Raw genomic sequence first — 14,917 nt, 5'->3', positions numbered from 1 at the left:
AATTGGTTCTTTTTCTTTTGATCTTCACGCCCTTAAAAAAATAATTACAATGATTGCCTTTTGAATAGCCGTGTAGTTTGTTGAATTTCATAGTTTGTATCAGTTTTGGTTTCAAGAATTAATATATTTTATAACTTCTAAAAGAAGAACAATATAACCCTCACTAAATACAGCTTTTGGATCAAAGATATTTGCTTGATCATTTTTTAATGTTCCTAAGCCATTAATTCTGGACTCACCATATTCTGTTACATCTACTAGAGCAAGAGTCAGCAAATTATGGGCCATCAACCAGAACCAGCCTGCTGCCTGTTTTTGTCTGGCCAGTGACATGAGAATGGATTTTATAGTTTTTAACAGTTGTTGGGGAAAAAAAGAATATTTCTTGATGTGTGAAAATTATATGAAATTCAACGTTTAGTGTCCATAAATAAAGGTTATTGGATTGTATCCACATTCATCATTTATGTGCTGTCTATGGCCATCTTTCCACTACAGAGGGAAAGTTGAGTGGCTGCTACAGAAACTGCTTAGGGCATTCATAACATTTCACATTTCCACCTGGTGTGCTACAAATCAGTGATAGAGATGATGACCCAACAGCAATTGTTATGCCATGTGAATCTCTGTACCACACATTTTATTATTTTTTTAGGTTACCAATTCATACCCACTGTGTCAAAACAAGAAAAGTGCACTTTGAATGGTGTGCTTTTAAGGCACATTGGAGTGTGGATTATATTATCAGATTACAGTCAACTGTGACACTAATTGCTTTAAAAAAAAAATACAACGTATTTTGACATAACCAGACTACTAAACATTCATCACAATATCCCAGACTCATGGGAAAGCAACAGGAGAATTAGAATTAAAAATTTTTAAATGGCATATCTTATAACAGAATTTTCTTCACAACAATAAAGCTGCAACCAAAGTATGTTTACAAGTGACCCACTTGTTAGCTCAGCAAAGCCGTTTACTGATGCTGAGTTATATATCATGTCTGAATGCGGTAGCCCAAAGAAATACATCCAGAGAAAAGACCCGACCGCTTTCTGATGAGAAGGGTTACTTGAAGAGAGGGACACACTGTCAGCCGTTAACTATGGCAAACGAGACATGATTTTGAGTGGTTTTCTTAATGAGTCAGATGTTCCCACTACTGCCCAGCTGTTCTTTTGAGAAATCTGTGCTGAGTTTCAAGTAACTGAAGAATCAGTTTCTAGTAAGAGTCCGGAATAACTACAGGTAAGAATATTGCACACTACAGAGACCACCAAGTCGGTACAAACTGAAGTGGAATGGTGTAACATGGTGGTAAAAGTATGCATGGAGCAAGAAAAAGTTTAGTTGGTCAAATCTAAAAACTTGTGACAATGTAAGGTGTTTGGTGGGGACCCATTTCACTTGTGTCATACACTTTTTTTCTTCTAAAAAGAACAGTGTTTATTAATAGCTGGTGTCTTAAACCACTGCAAAGACAATGTAGCAAAAGCATAAACAAACCAAAAGACCATACCTGAAGTGTACATATGTATACAGACTATCCTGTTGATTCTAGCTGTTCCAGGGCTCATTCATATCCTCTACTTGCCTAAGTAATATTTTTTAAAGAACTTTAAAACATGTTTGCATGTTACACTAAGATTAGTGTGTAATCAAGGGTGCGTTTTAAAAATACTCAGCTTTCACACAATGTTTGGTTAGGTCATTTAAGATACTTTTACTGCTAGGCTTCAGGGGCTATACATACTGACAGAAAAAGACATGAAGTCTAAATTCTGAAAATCTTAGTTTCAGCTGAATAAACACAACTGAAGCTTTCCGTGGTATCAGTTCTTTTAATTCAACGTCAGCAGAACTCTATGGCATATTTTCTTTTTCCTTAAATTGATTAAGCACCTTTACCTGCCAAAGAAGATTACTTGTCAAGAACTATTAAGTTCAGGTCAGGCTTGAACTCCTTACATTGTTAAACTTTCCCTGGAAAATACAACACAAATCAGTTTTCATGAACCATAAAATAATACTGTCTTTTGTGAGCAATGAAGAGCTGTTTTAGCATAAACCAGAGCTTAAAGTCACTTATCAAAAGGCCCCGTTTGGTTTAATCGGTACTCAGAAATAAATAACAACACGTTCCCTCTGCTCAACTGTAAACTACAGAAATACTGAAGATTGGCAATGACAAGGATATCAAAGATCTATGTTTTGGCATTGTCACCAGTTTTGTTTTTGCTGTCAACTCTCCTGTGGTGAGAGGGTTGCAAGTGATATAAATTGTTTTTATTGGCATTGGCCAGACTTTCATTTGAACTTTTTGTTGGTAAAGAACAATTAAAGGGTGTCACAGAAGGAGCTTTTAGTAACCTAGACTGCATTATGGACAAGAATCCTCTTTACTTACATCCCTTTTTTTTTTTTGGAAGATCTATTTCAGAGCCTCCTGCTATACTGAAGATGAGGCTGGGAGATACTTGTTTATGATCCACAGGAGTTCCTTTCAAACGAGTTCAAACTACTTGAACTCATCCCTTCAGTGCTGTCCACTTGATACAAATCGGGACACTACTGTAAAAGAAGAACAAATCCATTATGGCAAGGACAAGGGGAAAGTGCAGGGTTTGGACCATTAACAAAGTGTAACAGTTGCCTGTGTTCTGTAGCAAAGTAAGATTTTTTGGTAGTACTAAATCTAATGGAGGAAAAGACTGCTGGATTTTAAGATCAAGACTTTCTCTAATGTTGGAATGTAATGCTTTTAATAAGTGACATGATCAAATTGCTAAAGTTTTAATAAAAATTAGAATCTGTGAACTGTTACCAAGACAAGGTAAAAAAAAAAATTCCAGTGGCATCTCTGTAAAAGAGGAACACTTAAGGTATAGAACACAATCTGCTTCCACAAGTAAGAGAAAGTACTTCTAAACTGGCTGTGCTATGCTCAGTCACTTCAGTTGTGTCTGACTCTGCAACCCCATGGACTGTAGCCCACCAGCCTCCTCTGTCCATGGAACTCTCCAGGCAAGAATACTGGAGTGGGTTGCATTTCCTTCTCCAGGGGATCTTCCCCACCCAGGGATCTGTCTCCTGCATTGGCAGGCGGGTTCTTTACCACTAGCGCCACCTGGGCTAAGTAGGTGGAAAAGGAGTGCAGGCTGTTAAAACATTTGGGGTTACTTAGAACAGTTGCTACAGAAGGATAGATGTGGAATATCTCTATCTCCACTAGAGATATATGTTACTAGTGAAAATCCATTGTTGAAATGTTATCACTTCAACCAAAATGTAAGCAGATCAGAATTTGTGGTCTGTGGAGACAGGTGGGATGGCCATACTGGAGGATGCCTTCATTTCGATTTACTGTGTAGGTGGATTTGCGTTTAACTTTTACAAGTTTGTATATATGTGGGTTTTTTTTTTCCTTAAATTCAGAATTTTACAAGTAAACGTGACAGTAATTGTGTACCATAATATATATAGTGTAACTTCAGAGTTGGCCCAGCATGATTATGTGTACTATTTCAAAATAGGGAAAATTTGCTAGGTGATAACATAAATGGAGTAACAGCTTTTTCACAGGTTTTCTTGAAGCTGCGTCACATGATTCCTAGCTTAATTTTTTATGAACATGAGTTATAAGACCTTTGTGTATGATTTTCCTAGTGAAGACAGCTTTTTTCAAACATGCTGTATTTCCAACAGCTATCTCTTGAGTACAGTGTACTCGATTATCATAGTCTCTTTCCAATTTTCCTCAGACTCCTTTAACAACTAATGAGTAATCACCTCATCTTGTTATCCACCTCTTCTCAAAAGACCTATGTTGTAACCAGGTTGTTGACATGAATTTTGCCTGCAAGTAGCTCTGGTAGACAATTAGGAAAAGTGTATCTTTAAAACAATTTAGATTGTCAGTGCAAAGGCAATTTCATATAGACAGCTATCAAAGGTGATCATCCAGACTTTATTACGATATAACAGGAGGGAATTCATAGATAAGCACTTACTTGAATGTCTCATCATTGTATTTAGATGCAGTTTTTCTTTACCTTTGAAAGAACAAACCTTTCACTGCACAATGGCAAGTAGTTAATGTCTATGAAGCATTTGTACAATATTTTTAAATGAAAAAATTCTTAAATATTGATGCCTATATGATATAATCTCTAAAAACAGGAAAAATCAAAATTATCATTTAATGGACTCTCAGGACTTAAACTTCAAGTGTCTTCAAATTTGAGCTAAGCAATTGAATTTTTTAAAGTAAAGTGTTGAAAGTGTTTTTAAGGTACATTTTATAAATATATACAAAATGTAGGTCTATTTGATGCTCTGTTCACTCAGGTAAAATTTATACTACATATCTAATGAGATATGTTGTCATCTCCAAAAATTATAACCCCATAGAATTAAAAACAAAACTAAACAAAAAACTTTAAAAAATTAGTCACTGTATGAAACCAAAAAGGGAAACTTTACAACTTAATGAGAAAAACTTTATTTTAAAAAATGTTTTTATATCTGATTCTAATGTGTATTGACTTATTTATTTCAATAATTAATGAAAAAGCTAAAGCGGGGATTTACTCTAGCAAGGTAAAGAATAAAAATACCACTTTCCCCCTTAGTTTCTAGTTTGACAGGAGGGGATACCTAACAGAATCCTGTCTGTAAAAACAGCTCTAGTACTGTGCTTTGAAAAAAATCTGGCTGCATATAATTCTTGATACATTATATGATGCTCTTGCCCTTAAGACTTCTGGCACTTCAGGTAATGGAAAATGATGACCAAATGCTTTAAGATAAAAGTTAAGAATGCATCATATCTTCTGAGTTTTCTTTAAGTAGATTGTCATCAAAATCTTTCACTTTAAAGAAAATCTGAAAAAGACCACCATCCTATTGCTCAAAGAACTGCACTCAAATGATTTATAAAATGGACTGGGCTGACATTGGTTCTTTCATAAAGTCACTGAATATAAAACTTCATACTTCTAGCAAGGATGAGTGAATTGCAAGGAAATGTTACTCCATTATCTTCTTGTTTTTCAGTCTACTTTGTGTTGAATTTGTCTAATTCAGATTTTGAAAAGTTAATACCACTGTCTCTGATTAAATACCAATTCTTAGCTGTGTAGTCTTAAAAGGTAATCTGCTTTAAATCCTCAAAATCAGTACCAAGAAAATGTATACAGCGTAATCTAATTGCTAACATGTACAAAACTTGCACTTCACCAAATTAAAAAAGAATAAAATAAGACTTTTAAATAGTGCATACAAGGCACAGGAGCTTCTTAGTATATTTACTGAAGCTGAACATTCTGGCATCAACAAACACACCACTTCAGGTTCTCTTAAACTCACTTTCCAAACAGCATACAATTTAGTTCATATTGAACTAAATTACCAAAAGTATATGATTTTTGCTTGATTATTTGCATAATTTAATCTTAATAGGTATTTATGTAGTTTAACTGTCATACTTCTGATGACAGGACAAAGAAATAATAAAGGTATCAATGGAGGATTAATCTATTGGCCCATCAGGAATTCTTAACAAAAAATCATTATGTTCAATAGAAGAAATAACCTAAAAAGAGACTTAAAAGCCAAACCCAAAAACAAGTATAATAAACCAACCTTCATAATTGTTATTACAGAGTTTCACCCATTTTCAGATAATTAAAAGAGATGAAAAATATATTGCTGATGTAATAGAAATGTATTAAATCTGACAAAGATTTTCTAGCCAGTTGAGCTCAAGCTTCAATGATCATACTTCTTTTCCAGCAGGCAAAAAAGGCTAGAATTAAAGTCTGGCAAGAAAAAAAAAAAGGATGGTCATCTTCAACTTCAGGCCACTTGAAATTTGTAATGAATTCATAGTTTTTATAGTTTACACAGTCTGAGGCTGGATTCTTATCGGAGGGAGTAAACAAGTCTCATCTGGTACCTCCACACTCTCATAGGTAACAGATTTTATGAGTAAAGCTTATCATTATAATGCGATGTGACATCTTTTAAATCTCAGTTTAATAGTCTCAATTTTCTGAATCAGAAAATCAGAGGATCAATGGGCTTCTTATGTGATACATTGTGCTACCCAAATATCTGGGTGAAAACTGGCCCATGAATTTATTCCAAGTTTTTATGATAGGTATCTTTGTCCTTGATTCATAAACCATAACTACTTTGAATATTTAAGAAGAATTTGTGTTAGTTGAAACAATCTGTATACTGGAGTAAAAATGTGTTATGTTTTAAGCAAATGCTGAGAGAACTAGTCAATTCACGTTCTGCACACCCAGTCAAAGGGGATGGGAACAGCTGGCTAGAGGTGCCTTCCTGGGGGAAGCGTCTTCTATCCATCGACAGCATTCATTACCTTAGGAGGAAACAGAAAACGTCAAACTCTTGTGTTAACTCTAAAAACACAAACAAAAAATTAACCAACTCATTCATTGTTTGTTGCAATAACATCTCTCATTCAAAATTAAATGTTTTCTATACTAGAAGGCTCATTAGATGTGTTCTTGAATATAGATAGACCTTTACATGAATTCTTCTTAACCTATAATATATACACAAGACCATATATATAATATATACACAATTCCCTGTTATAATGCAGGGAATGCAGATGCTGACTCAGTAAGTCTAAGGTAAGATCCACAACTCTGCATTTCTGTTAAGCTCCAGGTGCTGTCAATACTTCTGGTTTGGGACCCCAATCTGAGCTACAGGGCTCTATGTTCTTAGTTTTAAGGCCAATAGGAGTTCAAGTGAGTTGTTAGAGGATTTAGGAAAATAATTTTGAAATTTCATGTGCACAGGAGCATAGTATTTTAAACTTCCTATTGTATAAAAGCGAAGAAAGTTGGGCAGGCTGTTTAATCTATACTTTATGGATTTAGGCACATTTTGACTATTTGAAAACTATGCTGAAACAAAGAAACATTTTACAAAAAGGCCACAGGTTATTTACTAATATAGTTCAAAAAGGAGAAGAGACTACAAAGATAACATTTAGTATTATCAGATTATCGTTCAGTATAAATGTGTATTAAAAGAATTGCAAGTCTGAGGTGTAAAGCAGGAAAAACTTTAAAAAACTATCTGGATAATCAGCTACATTAGGAAAGTTCTTTTTTTTTTTTTAAAGACACATTTTACTAGCACTGGTTATGCCAACAGAATGAAAAACATTACATCAAAAAATCATTTGTTTTCTTTTACATCAATACAGCTGATTCATATTGCAATTGGGTTTAGTGACCATTACTGTTATATATCCAAATGTAATAAAATCAAGTTTCTGTGAGATTTTAAATTTCAATGATGCTATTTTATCACCTAATTACCAACTATTTAGAAACCACTATGTCTCTGGTCCTGCAAAGAGTTGAGAATAATGATGAACAAACCCAACACTGATCTTGTCAAAATACTTGGAAATCTACCTGATTTACACACAAAGTTATATTACTATGTTTAAGTTCACAAATATTTAACCAGATGACCTCACAATCAATGGTAATTATAGCTACTTCAACATACTGAAAAAAGAATCCCATGAAACTTTTCTCTGCTTTACAGAACTATGTTCTGTAAAATACTTTGTTTGTGGTATTAGTTAATGATTTATTGTATAATCATAGTTACATTTAGAGAATTATTTCCAGAAATTTCACTGTCTCTCTGCTAATTAACCCAACTAAGAACGTTAAAATTTCACTATCCTACATAGTTACAGGCTTCCCCACTGGTCAGTGGATAAAGAATCCACCTGCAATGCAGCAGACACAGGAGACAAGGGTTCGATTCCTGGGTTGGGAAGAGCCCCCGGAGAAGGAAATGGCAACCCACTCCAATATTCTTGCCTGGAAAATTTCATGGACAGAGGAGCCTGGTGGGCTACAGTCCATGGGATTGCAAATAGTCAGACACAACTGAGCACATGACACTAACCATAGTTACAATCAATCAGATCTACAATACCCTCATGCAGAGTCATCCAAAACCAAAAACACTGGCCAACAATTGATGCTTTTGAACTGTGGTGTTGGAGAAGACTCTCGAGAGTCCCTTGGACTGCAAGGAGATCCAACCAGTCCATCCTAAAGGAGATCAGTCCTGGGTGTTCATTGGAAGGACTGATGTTGAAGCTGAAACTCCAATACTTTGGCCACCTGATGCTAAGAGCTGACTCATTGGAAAAGACCCTGATGCTGGGAAAGATTGAGGGCAGGAGGAGAAGGGGATGACAGAGGATGAGATGGTTGGATGGCATCACCGACTCAATGGACATGGGTTTGGGTAGACTCTGGGAGTTGGTGATGGACAGGGAGGCCTGGCGTGCTGCGGTTCATGCGGTCGCAAAGAGTTGGACACAACTGAGCGACTGAACTGAACTGGCACACAGAACTGCATGGCTATTCATCAAAACCAAAACCAAACAAAGTAAAAACCAGATATCTATGAAGTACTTTGACAAATGACTTTGTTTAGAGTGCTACTCTCTTGCTAGGTCACAATTCTGTAAGTAGAGAGTTATCTTGATAATTTCAATGTTCTTCATATTTTTTTAAATTTGATTTATAAATGTATTAATTTTTGCTGTACAGCAAAGTGATTCAGTTATATGTGTATACATATATTCTTTTTCATATTTTCAATTATGGTTTATCAAGGATATTGAATATAGTTCTCTGTTCTATACAGTAGGATGTTGTTGTTTATCCATCCTATGTATAATAGTTTGCATCTGTTAATCCCAAACTCCCAGTCCTTCCCTACCCCATCTTGGCAACCACAAGCTCAGTTCTTCATATTGTTTATTGCTTGCTTGCTTGCTTAGTCACTCAGTCATGTATGACTCTTTGCGACCCTTTGGACTGTAGCCTGCCAGGATCCTCTGTCCATGGGATTCTCCAGACAAGAATACTGGAGCGAATTGCCATTTCCTTCTCTAGGAGAGCTCCCTGACCCAGGGATTGAACTCACATCTCCTGTGTCTCCTGCTTTGCAGCCAGATTCTTTACCCACTGAGCCACTGGGAAAGCCCATTGTTTATTATAGCAGTACATATAGTTGTTTATTTTGTTAAGATATTTATGGCTTGGTTCCAAAGAGGACATTTTTGGAGCTTTTTATTAACTGCAGGCTCATAAATAGATTTTGCTTTGAGGAAACTGATTTGGAACTACAAGTTTAAAAAAAATTATAGGTTAAAGAAAATGACTTGGAACACCAATTATTTTAAGGGTGACACATACTCTAGGGTCCTACTATGACTAAAAATAAGGGCGGGAGAGATCTGTGCTAACAAGCTATAACTGTCTTGTATTTTTAGACCCACTGAGATCTAGCTAATGGGTGGTCATGGATAAGAGCACTGGATGTCCTGAAGGAAAGGAAAAAATAAAAATAAAAAACTGCAAGATCCTATAAAATGACAAGACAATTGTCATTTTTATAGTTCAATAAAAATTGTCATTTTAAAGTTCAACATTTTAGGATCAATTCTTACTATAAAAATGAATTCTGTTCATCAACTTATATTTTATTAAGTTAACCAAATAACTAGCTAATATTGAAGCTAGATCTATATTCAAAGGTCTCTTGCATGACTGATACAATCCCAAGGGTCTGCTAAGACATCTTCTATTTGAGTTACTCAAAAATAAATGTTTATGGAAACTATTTGCCCAAAGAGAACTAGTAAGCTATTAAAAATATAAAACGTAACAATAAAGGAAAAACTTTCCTTACTTTCATAAAGTATGAGTACATTTTGTTGGAAGAGTTAAGTCTCATTCTCCATGGTCAGCGCAGGATTGCTCATACCTTTAAGAGAAAAAATAAGTTAACAATTTTTGTGGGTGGTGCTTTTGAATAAAAAGGCAGAGACTTGTTTATTCATCCATGAATCCCACCAGTATATCGCCAAAGTTGTCCTGTACATATTATGAGTGTTTACAAGATGATTATATAGAAACACACACATACACACAATACAGTCAGCCACAACAAGCACTGCCAAAATAGCACTTTAAAAAAGTGTATATATAGTTACATATATACACCTGAGGAAGTAGGAGGTGTGAATAAAATAACATAAAATACGCTGAACCTCGTACTTCTCACATTACCTTGAATCACTGTTTTCTAATTCTTCATTCTGGTCAAAATAATCTTTGAGCCCTTTCTCATCTCACCATAATCATATTTCTCTTTCTTTTACACCATCCTTTAAACAATTTCTAAATTCATCTATCAAAGTAACAGAAAATTAATCTACCATGTCCCCAAATTAACAGCACATAGAAACCAGAAAATCACCTCTACACTAATGTAGAACTATAAGATGAAATATGAATCTGTTTTGAAAGAGAGTTCTCTGTCTTTCTACCCTCCAAGTATACATCACTTCTTTGCCTCTAAGGAAACTGAGGGATTCAAAGGCCAAGTAGGAGACATCAATATTGTTTAGATAAATACCTAATCCCTCCCATACACTGAAAAATGGAATGGCATGTTGAAAGATGGAGAGACAGACCACATTATGAATATTCAAATGATGGGGCTATTCAGAGGACATGTACATTCCTTAAGAACAAGACTAACTTTATGTATATTTTCTCATACCATTCAATATGTCAGTATGTGGCATGTCTACTTAAATTTTAAAACTTCAATTCTTTCTTTTAAACTCTTTAGTTCCCAAATTAAACATCATAATTTTTTTCTTTTTTATTTGTATTTGATTAACATATTTTTAAGGCCTGATGATATCAGATGTTTTCAATATTCCTGCAGGATAATGTTCAAATTTGTTGTTTCAGTTTTATAAAGACAGAGAGTTCTTTGCTCAAGGCCAACACAATATTGTAGAGCACTTGTCCTCCAAAAATTGTATTTTGTTCTATACATCGCAATATGGTACAATTATAATCTTTGATAATTAAAAAAAACAGACTTCATTGCCTTAATTATGGATGCATGGTTTTACACTTGGAAAACCACAAATACATACACTCCTGCATGTATTATCACATGTCTTGTTTGATACTTAACAACCCTGAGAATTAAGTAGTATTTTAAAGATGAAGATGCTAACTCTAAAGGAGGTTAAGTAATTTAACAAATGCCCCACATTGATTAGGTGCCCAAATTAGGATTTGCTATCAGCTGTTTGCCTTCAAAGACTTGTTTGTTCTTTGCCAATAAACCATATTGACCCAAGTAATCAAAAAATTAAAATCAACAATAACCAGAGAACTGTGAGTAGGATATGAAGAAATAACAGGTAGCTAAAAGTTATGGCAATTCTGCAATGGCTTACTTCAATACATATCCAATATATATATATATATCCTATATATATATATATCTCCAATTCAATATATCCAATATTTTGAAACTGGATAGAAACTTTCAAGTAAAAACCACATCAATTTGAGATCCCTTTTAACAGATACTTTTCAACCTTTTGCCTGCACTTACTGTACTCTTCCCCATTTTAAAATAAATTATATTTTGAGTTTATCATTTTACTTAATACATGGTAATAAAGATTTGGTTCTCTAAACCAGAAAAAAAGTAAAGTAAATCTATCTTTCACAAAATGGTTTTCTAAAGCTTTCAGACACTAATCAAAGCATTTCACAAACGGTTCTTTGAAAATAATTCTGTATTTACAATGGTCATCTGACTCCAAAACAAGACATATTGTACAGGTAATAAGAGTGAAAAATGCTCACCACTTTCACCTTTTAAAAATAAAATATTTCAAAACAGCCACACAAGCAGACCCTTACCAGCTTTGCCTTTCCCTAGGTTTGTGCTGTTCTCCATCCAAGATTGAGAATCAGTAAGAAGGTGGCTCTGGGACTCTCTCAATGGCTTTGCAGGAAAATGATGGTTTTCAGAGCTGAAAAATAATTATCATTATGATCATCATGTTAACTCTTGATTGCATTTATTAAAGGAAGTGAGTATTTATTAAAGGAAGGAACTCAAACCCCTCATGGTGCAAGATAATTGTAGGAGTTACCAAGCGAACTTAGGGAAAGCAGGAACAAGGCGTTAAGTCATACTGACTCGCAATGAAAAGAGTGTTCTTGCCTCAGCTCTCTTCTTTCCTTTGATTACAATATGATGACAATCCTTGACTTTGGCAAATCTCCATTATTGATACACAGAATAAGCCTCAGCCTCCAATTTTAGTAGGTAAAGGAATGTAATTAGAACTTAGCAGTATTTTATTATTGATTTTAAGTTATATTTGATGCCAAATTATCTAGTTTCTCACTGATGACAGTGATATAAAGTTTGGCTTAAAATAAATAACATTTATTTAGATTTTAAAACATAATTGGCACAAAAACTATTAGTATATTTTTTACAACACACCAAAATAGTAATTATAATAATATTAAAAAGAAAAAAACTACTTAAAAATTTTCCAAGAGTAATTTCACATATTTTAGTTGACTATAACTATTATATTTTTTAAAGGATATGCCTTTTCTCCTTAATAATTACCTCATATCTAAAATTTGAGATCATTTCAATTTTGTGCTGCTCTAATAATCCCTTATTAAAATTCTGGAGGAAAACTTTAAAAAAGAAGATTGTGTCTCCTATTCATATGAAAAATTTCTTTTACACTAATTCTTGTTCGTCCTCAGGAAAGGGACCATAGACCAGGTACAGCAAAGTAGCTAAGTCCTGGTTTAGTGACTCCTTGGAGAGTCATTACTGCAACAGGACTCTAACAAACAGCAAGGATGCATTCATCCAACAATACTCACTCAAGTACCTATTATATCAATGAGTAAAGTCTTTGATCTGATTGAGGAAGGAGAAGAATAAATATATAATAAATCAGGTGAGATTAAGGGCTCTGACAACAGCAAAAGGCGATATAAAGGGAACAGAGGGGCAGGCTGCTATGACACCAAGGGTTTTCAAAGACGACCTCTCCTGTAAAGTTACGCCTGAGCAGAAAGTGAACCGAAGGCACAGCCCATTCAGTATCTGGAGGAGGAACTTTTAGGAAGACGAACTGACAAGTGCAAAGCCACTAAATAAGCAACATGCTTGGTATATTCGAGGAACAGCAAGATCTGTGTGTCTGAGGACAGTGAGCGACAGGAAGGAGGTAAGGCATTACACTGAGAGGGCCAGATTAGTCAGGACAAGGGAAGGACATTCATTAGCTTCTCTTCTGAGCAAGACGGAAAATCAGTGGCGGCTTCTGAGCAGAAGAGCGGTGCAGTCTGATTTACATTGTAAACGGCTCACTCTCTCTTTTTAGTGGGAGAATGAATGGAAGTCACTATTCATGAATTCGAGAGAAGGAAGAATCAGGTTTAGGGTGGGGTGAGGGGATAGGTGGCTTGGAATCAAGAGTTCTGCTTTGCACTTGTTCAGCTGGCAGTGACTTTTATGTGGGCACATTATGTAGACAATGACATATACAACTCCGGGATACACAGGGGAGACGTGAACTAGGCATAGAAAATGTATATGGGCCAATCAGGGGAAATTATAGAATTCTGTAGAAGAGACTTCAGCTGTCAAAACCCAATCCCAACATTTAAAGGAAAGGAAAGAGAAGCCCAGAGAGGTTACCTGACCTTGTCTAGATCACCTCAATGGGTTAACAGTGCCAGAACTAGGATTTCTCCCCATGCCCACTTAGTAGGAGACGGACTATATCTAAGCCCCAAATAGTATTAACTACAAAAACCACTTACTATAGTACAAAAAAAAAAAAAAAAATAGCCTTCAGCTCTGTGGAATTTTCAAGCCAAAACTCACAGGGCAGGGCCAAGTAAGACTATGGTGCCTTTGAAAGTCCCACGTGGCACACACATTAACTGGTAGGCACATGACTCACTCTAGGGATGGGGTTGGTAAATAGGTTTCATCTCGTGACAATTTCAGGTGATTTCGTAATGGCTACCAGGATCACTGCCTTAGAAAGGATTCTGGGGTCACATCAGATTCCACGGGAGAAAGCGTGGTAAGCAGTAACAAACTGCTTGGGAGGAGTGTGCTGTGAACATGGCATTCCAGTAATGAGGAAAACCTTATGACATGACAGTTTATGTTTTTGCTACTGGCTTTCATTTAAACATTAGAGGTATTGTCATGTTAAAAAAAGAAATCTGTCTTAAACATTTAAAAAAGTGTTTCTACTTAAAACTTCATATAGAACATTTTTTTAAAGAGCATTTTGAAATGTTTAGATTGTTTCGCCTTTTGCCAGTCAGAATCCAATTTCAGGCCTTCCTCAAATGCTTGATAGACTGGAACCAAAAGAGACTTAAAACAGTGGCCAAAAGTCCAGAAAATAAATTTCCTAGACGTCTTCCTTTCTCTTTCCACAGAAATGGCTCAGATCAAGCTTAGAGGTCTTTAAAGAGGACCAAGAATATGGCGCCCACTGCTAATGGGGCTGTCAATCCAATGTCTGGGATTCCATTCATCTCCAAGGGTCTGGTCCAGGCAGAAAAGGTCTTTTGATTTCCAAGAGGAAAGGCTCAGTGGGTCAGAGGCAAAGTAACCCTGTCAGCTCACCTGATCACAAGTGGGACTAATTTGGACTTACACTGTGCTTTTTTTTTTAAGCACCACGTTTAAAAAAATCATAATATATTTCAGCCAACTTAGAGAGAATTAATACCTGTTTACTGACTACCCAGATTAATCACAGAATTTTATAATTATGACTGAAGGTCCCTATGTACTCCAACCTCAGTCACACTTTCCTCCTGCCCTCATTCCAACCTGGAAACCAGTGTAGTAAATGATCCTAAGTTCTTAAAATTTTTTTCCAAAGGAACATATAAGTAAAGGACACCATAGGATAAACTATATTATTTGAAAGTAAAACAGGAAA

General features: G+C 35.3%; 1 protein-coding gene across 7 annotated transcripts in view; it reads right to left on the bottom strand.

Annotated features, from left to right (window-relative positions):
- Nucleotides 1-3,951: 3,951 nt before the first annotated feature.
- ZDHHC2 (zDHHC palmitoyltransferase 2) overlaps nucleotides 3,952-14,917 on the bottom strand; it is a 66,190-nt gene continuing 55,224 nt past the window's right edge. For all 7 annotated transcript variants that reach the window (XM_081521634.1, XM_081521638.1, XM_081521635.1 and 4 more), the window contains 3 exons: nucleotides 11,826-11,938; nucleotides 9,778-9,852; nucleotides 3,952-6,391 (listed from right to left, as the gene is read on the bottom strand). In XM_081521634.1, the coding sequence (XP_081377760.1) occupies nucleotides 9,812-9,852; nucleotides 11,826-11,938 (154 nt within the window). In that variant the 3' untranslated portion in view covers nucleotides 3,952-6,391; nucleotides 9,778-9,811. The remainder of the gene's footprint in view (nucleotides 6,392-9,777; nucleotides 9,853-11,825; nucleotides 11,939-14,917) is intronic.

The sequence above is a fragment of the Giraffa tippelskirchi genome, chromosome 8 (assembly GCF_054371585.1).
Source record: "Giraffa tippelskirchi isolate mGirTip1 chromosome 8, T2T-mGirTip1v1.2.pri, whole genome shotgun sequence".
Classification (NCBI taxonomy): Eukaryota; Metazoa; Chordata; class Mammalia; order Artiodactyla; family Giraffidae; genus Giraffa; species Giraffa tippelskirchi.
Note: the sequence above shows the minus strand (reverse complement) of the source record. Positions and strands in the feature narration are given on the sequence as shown.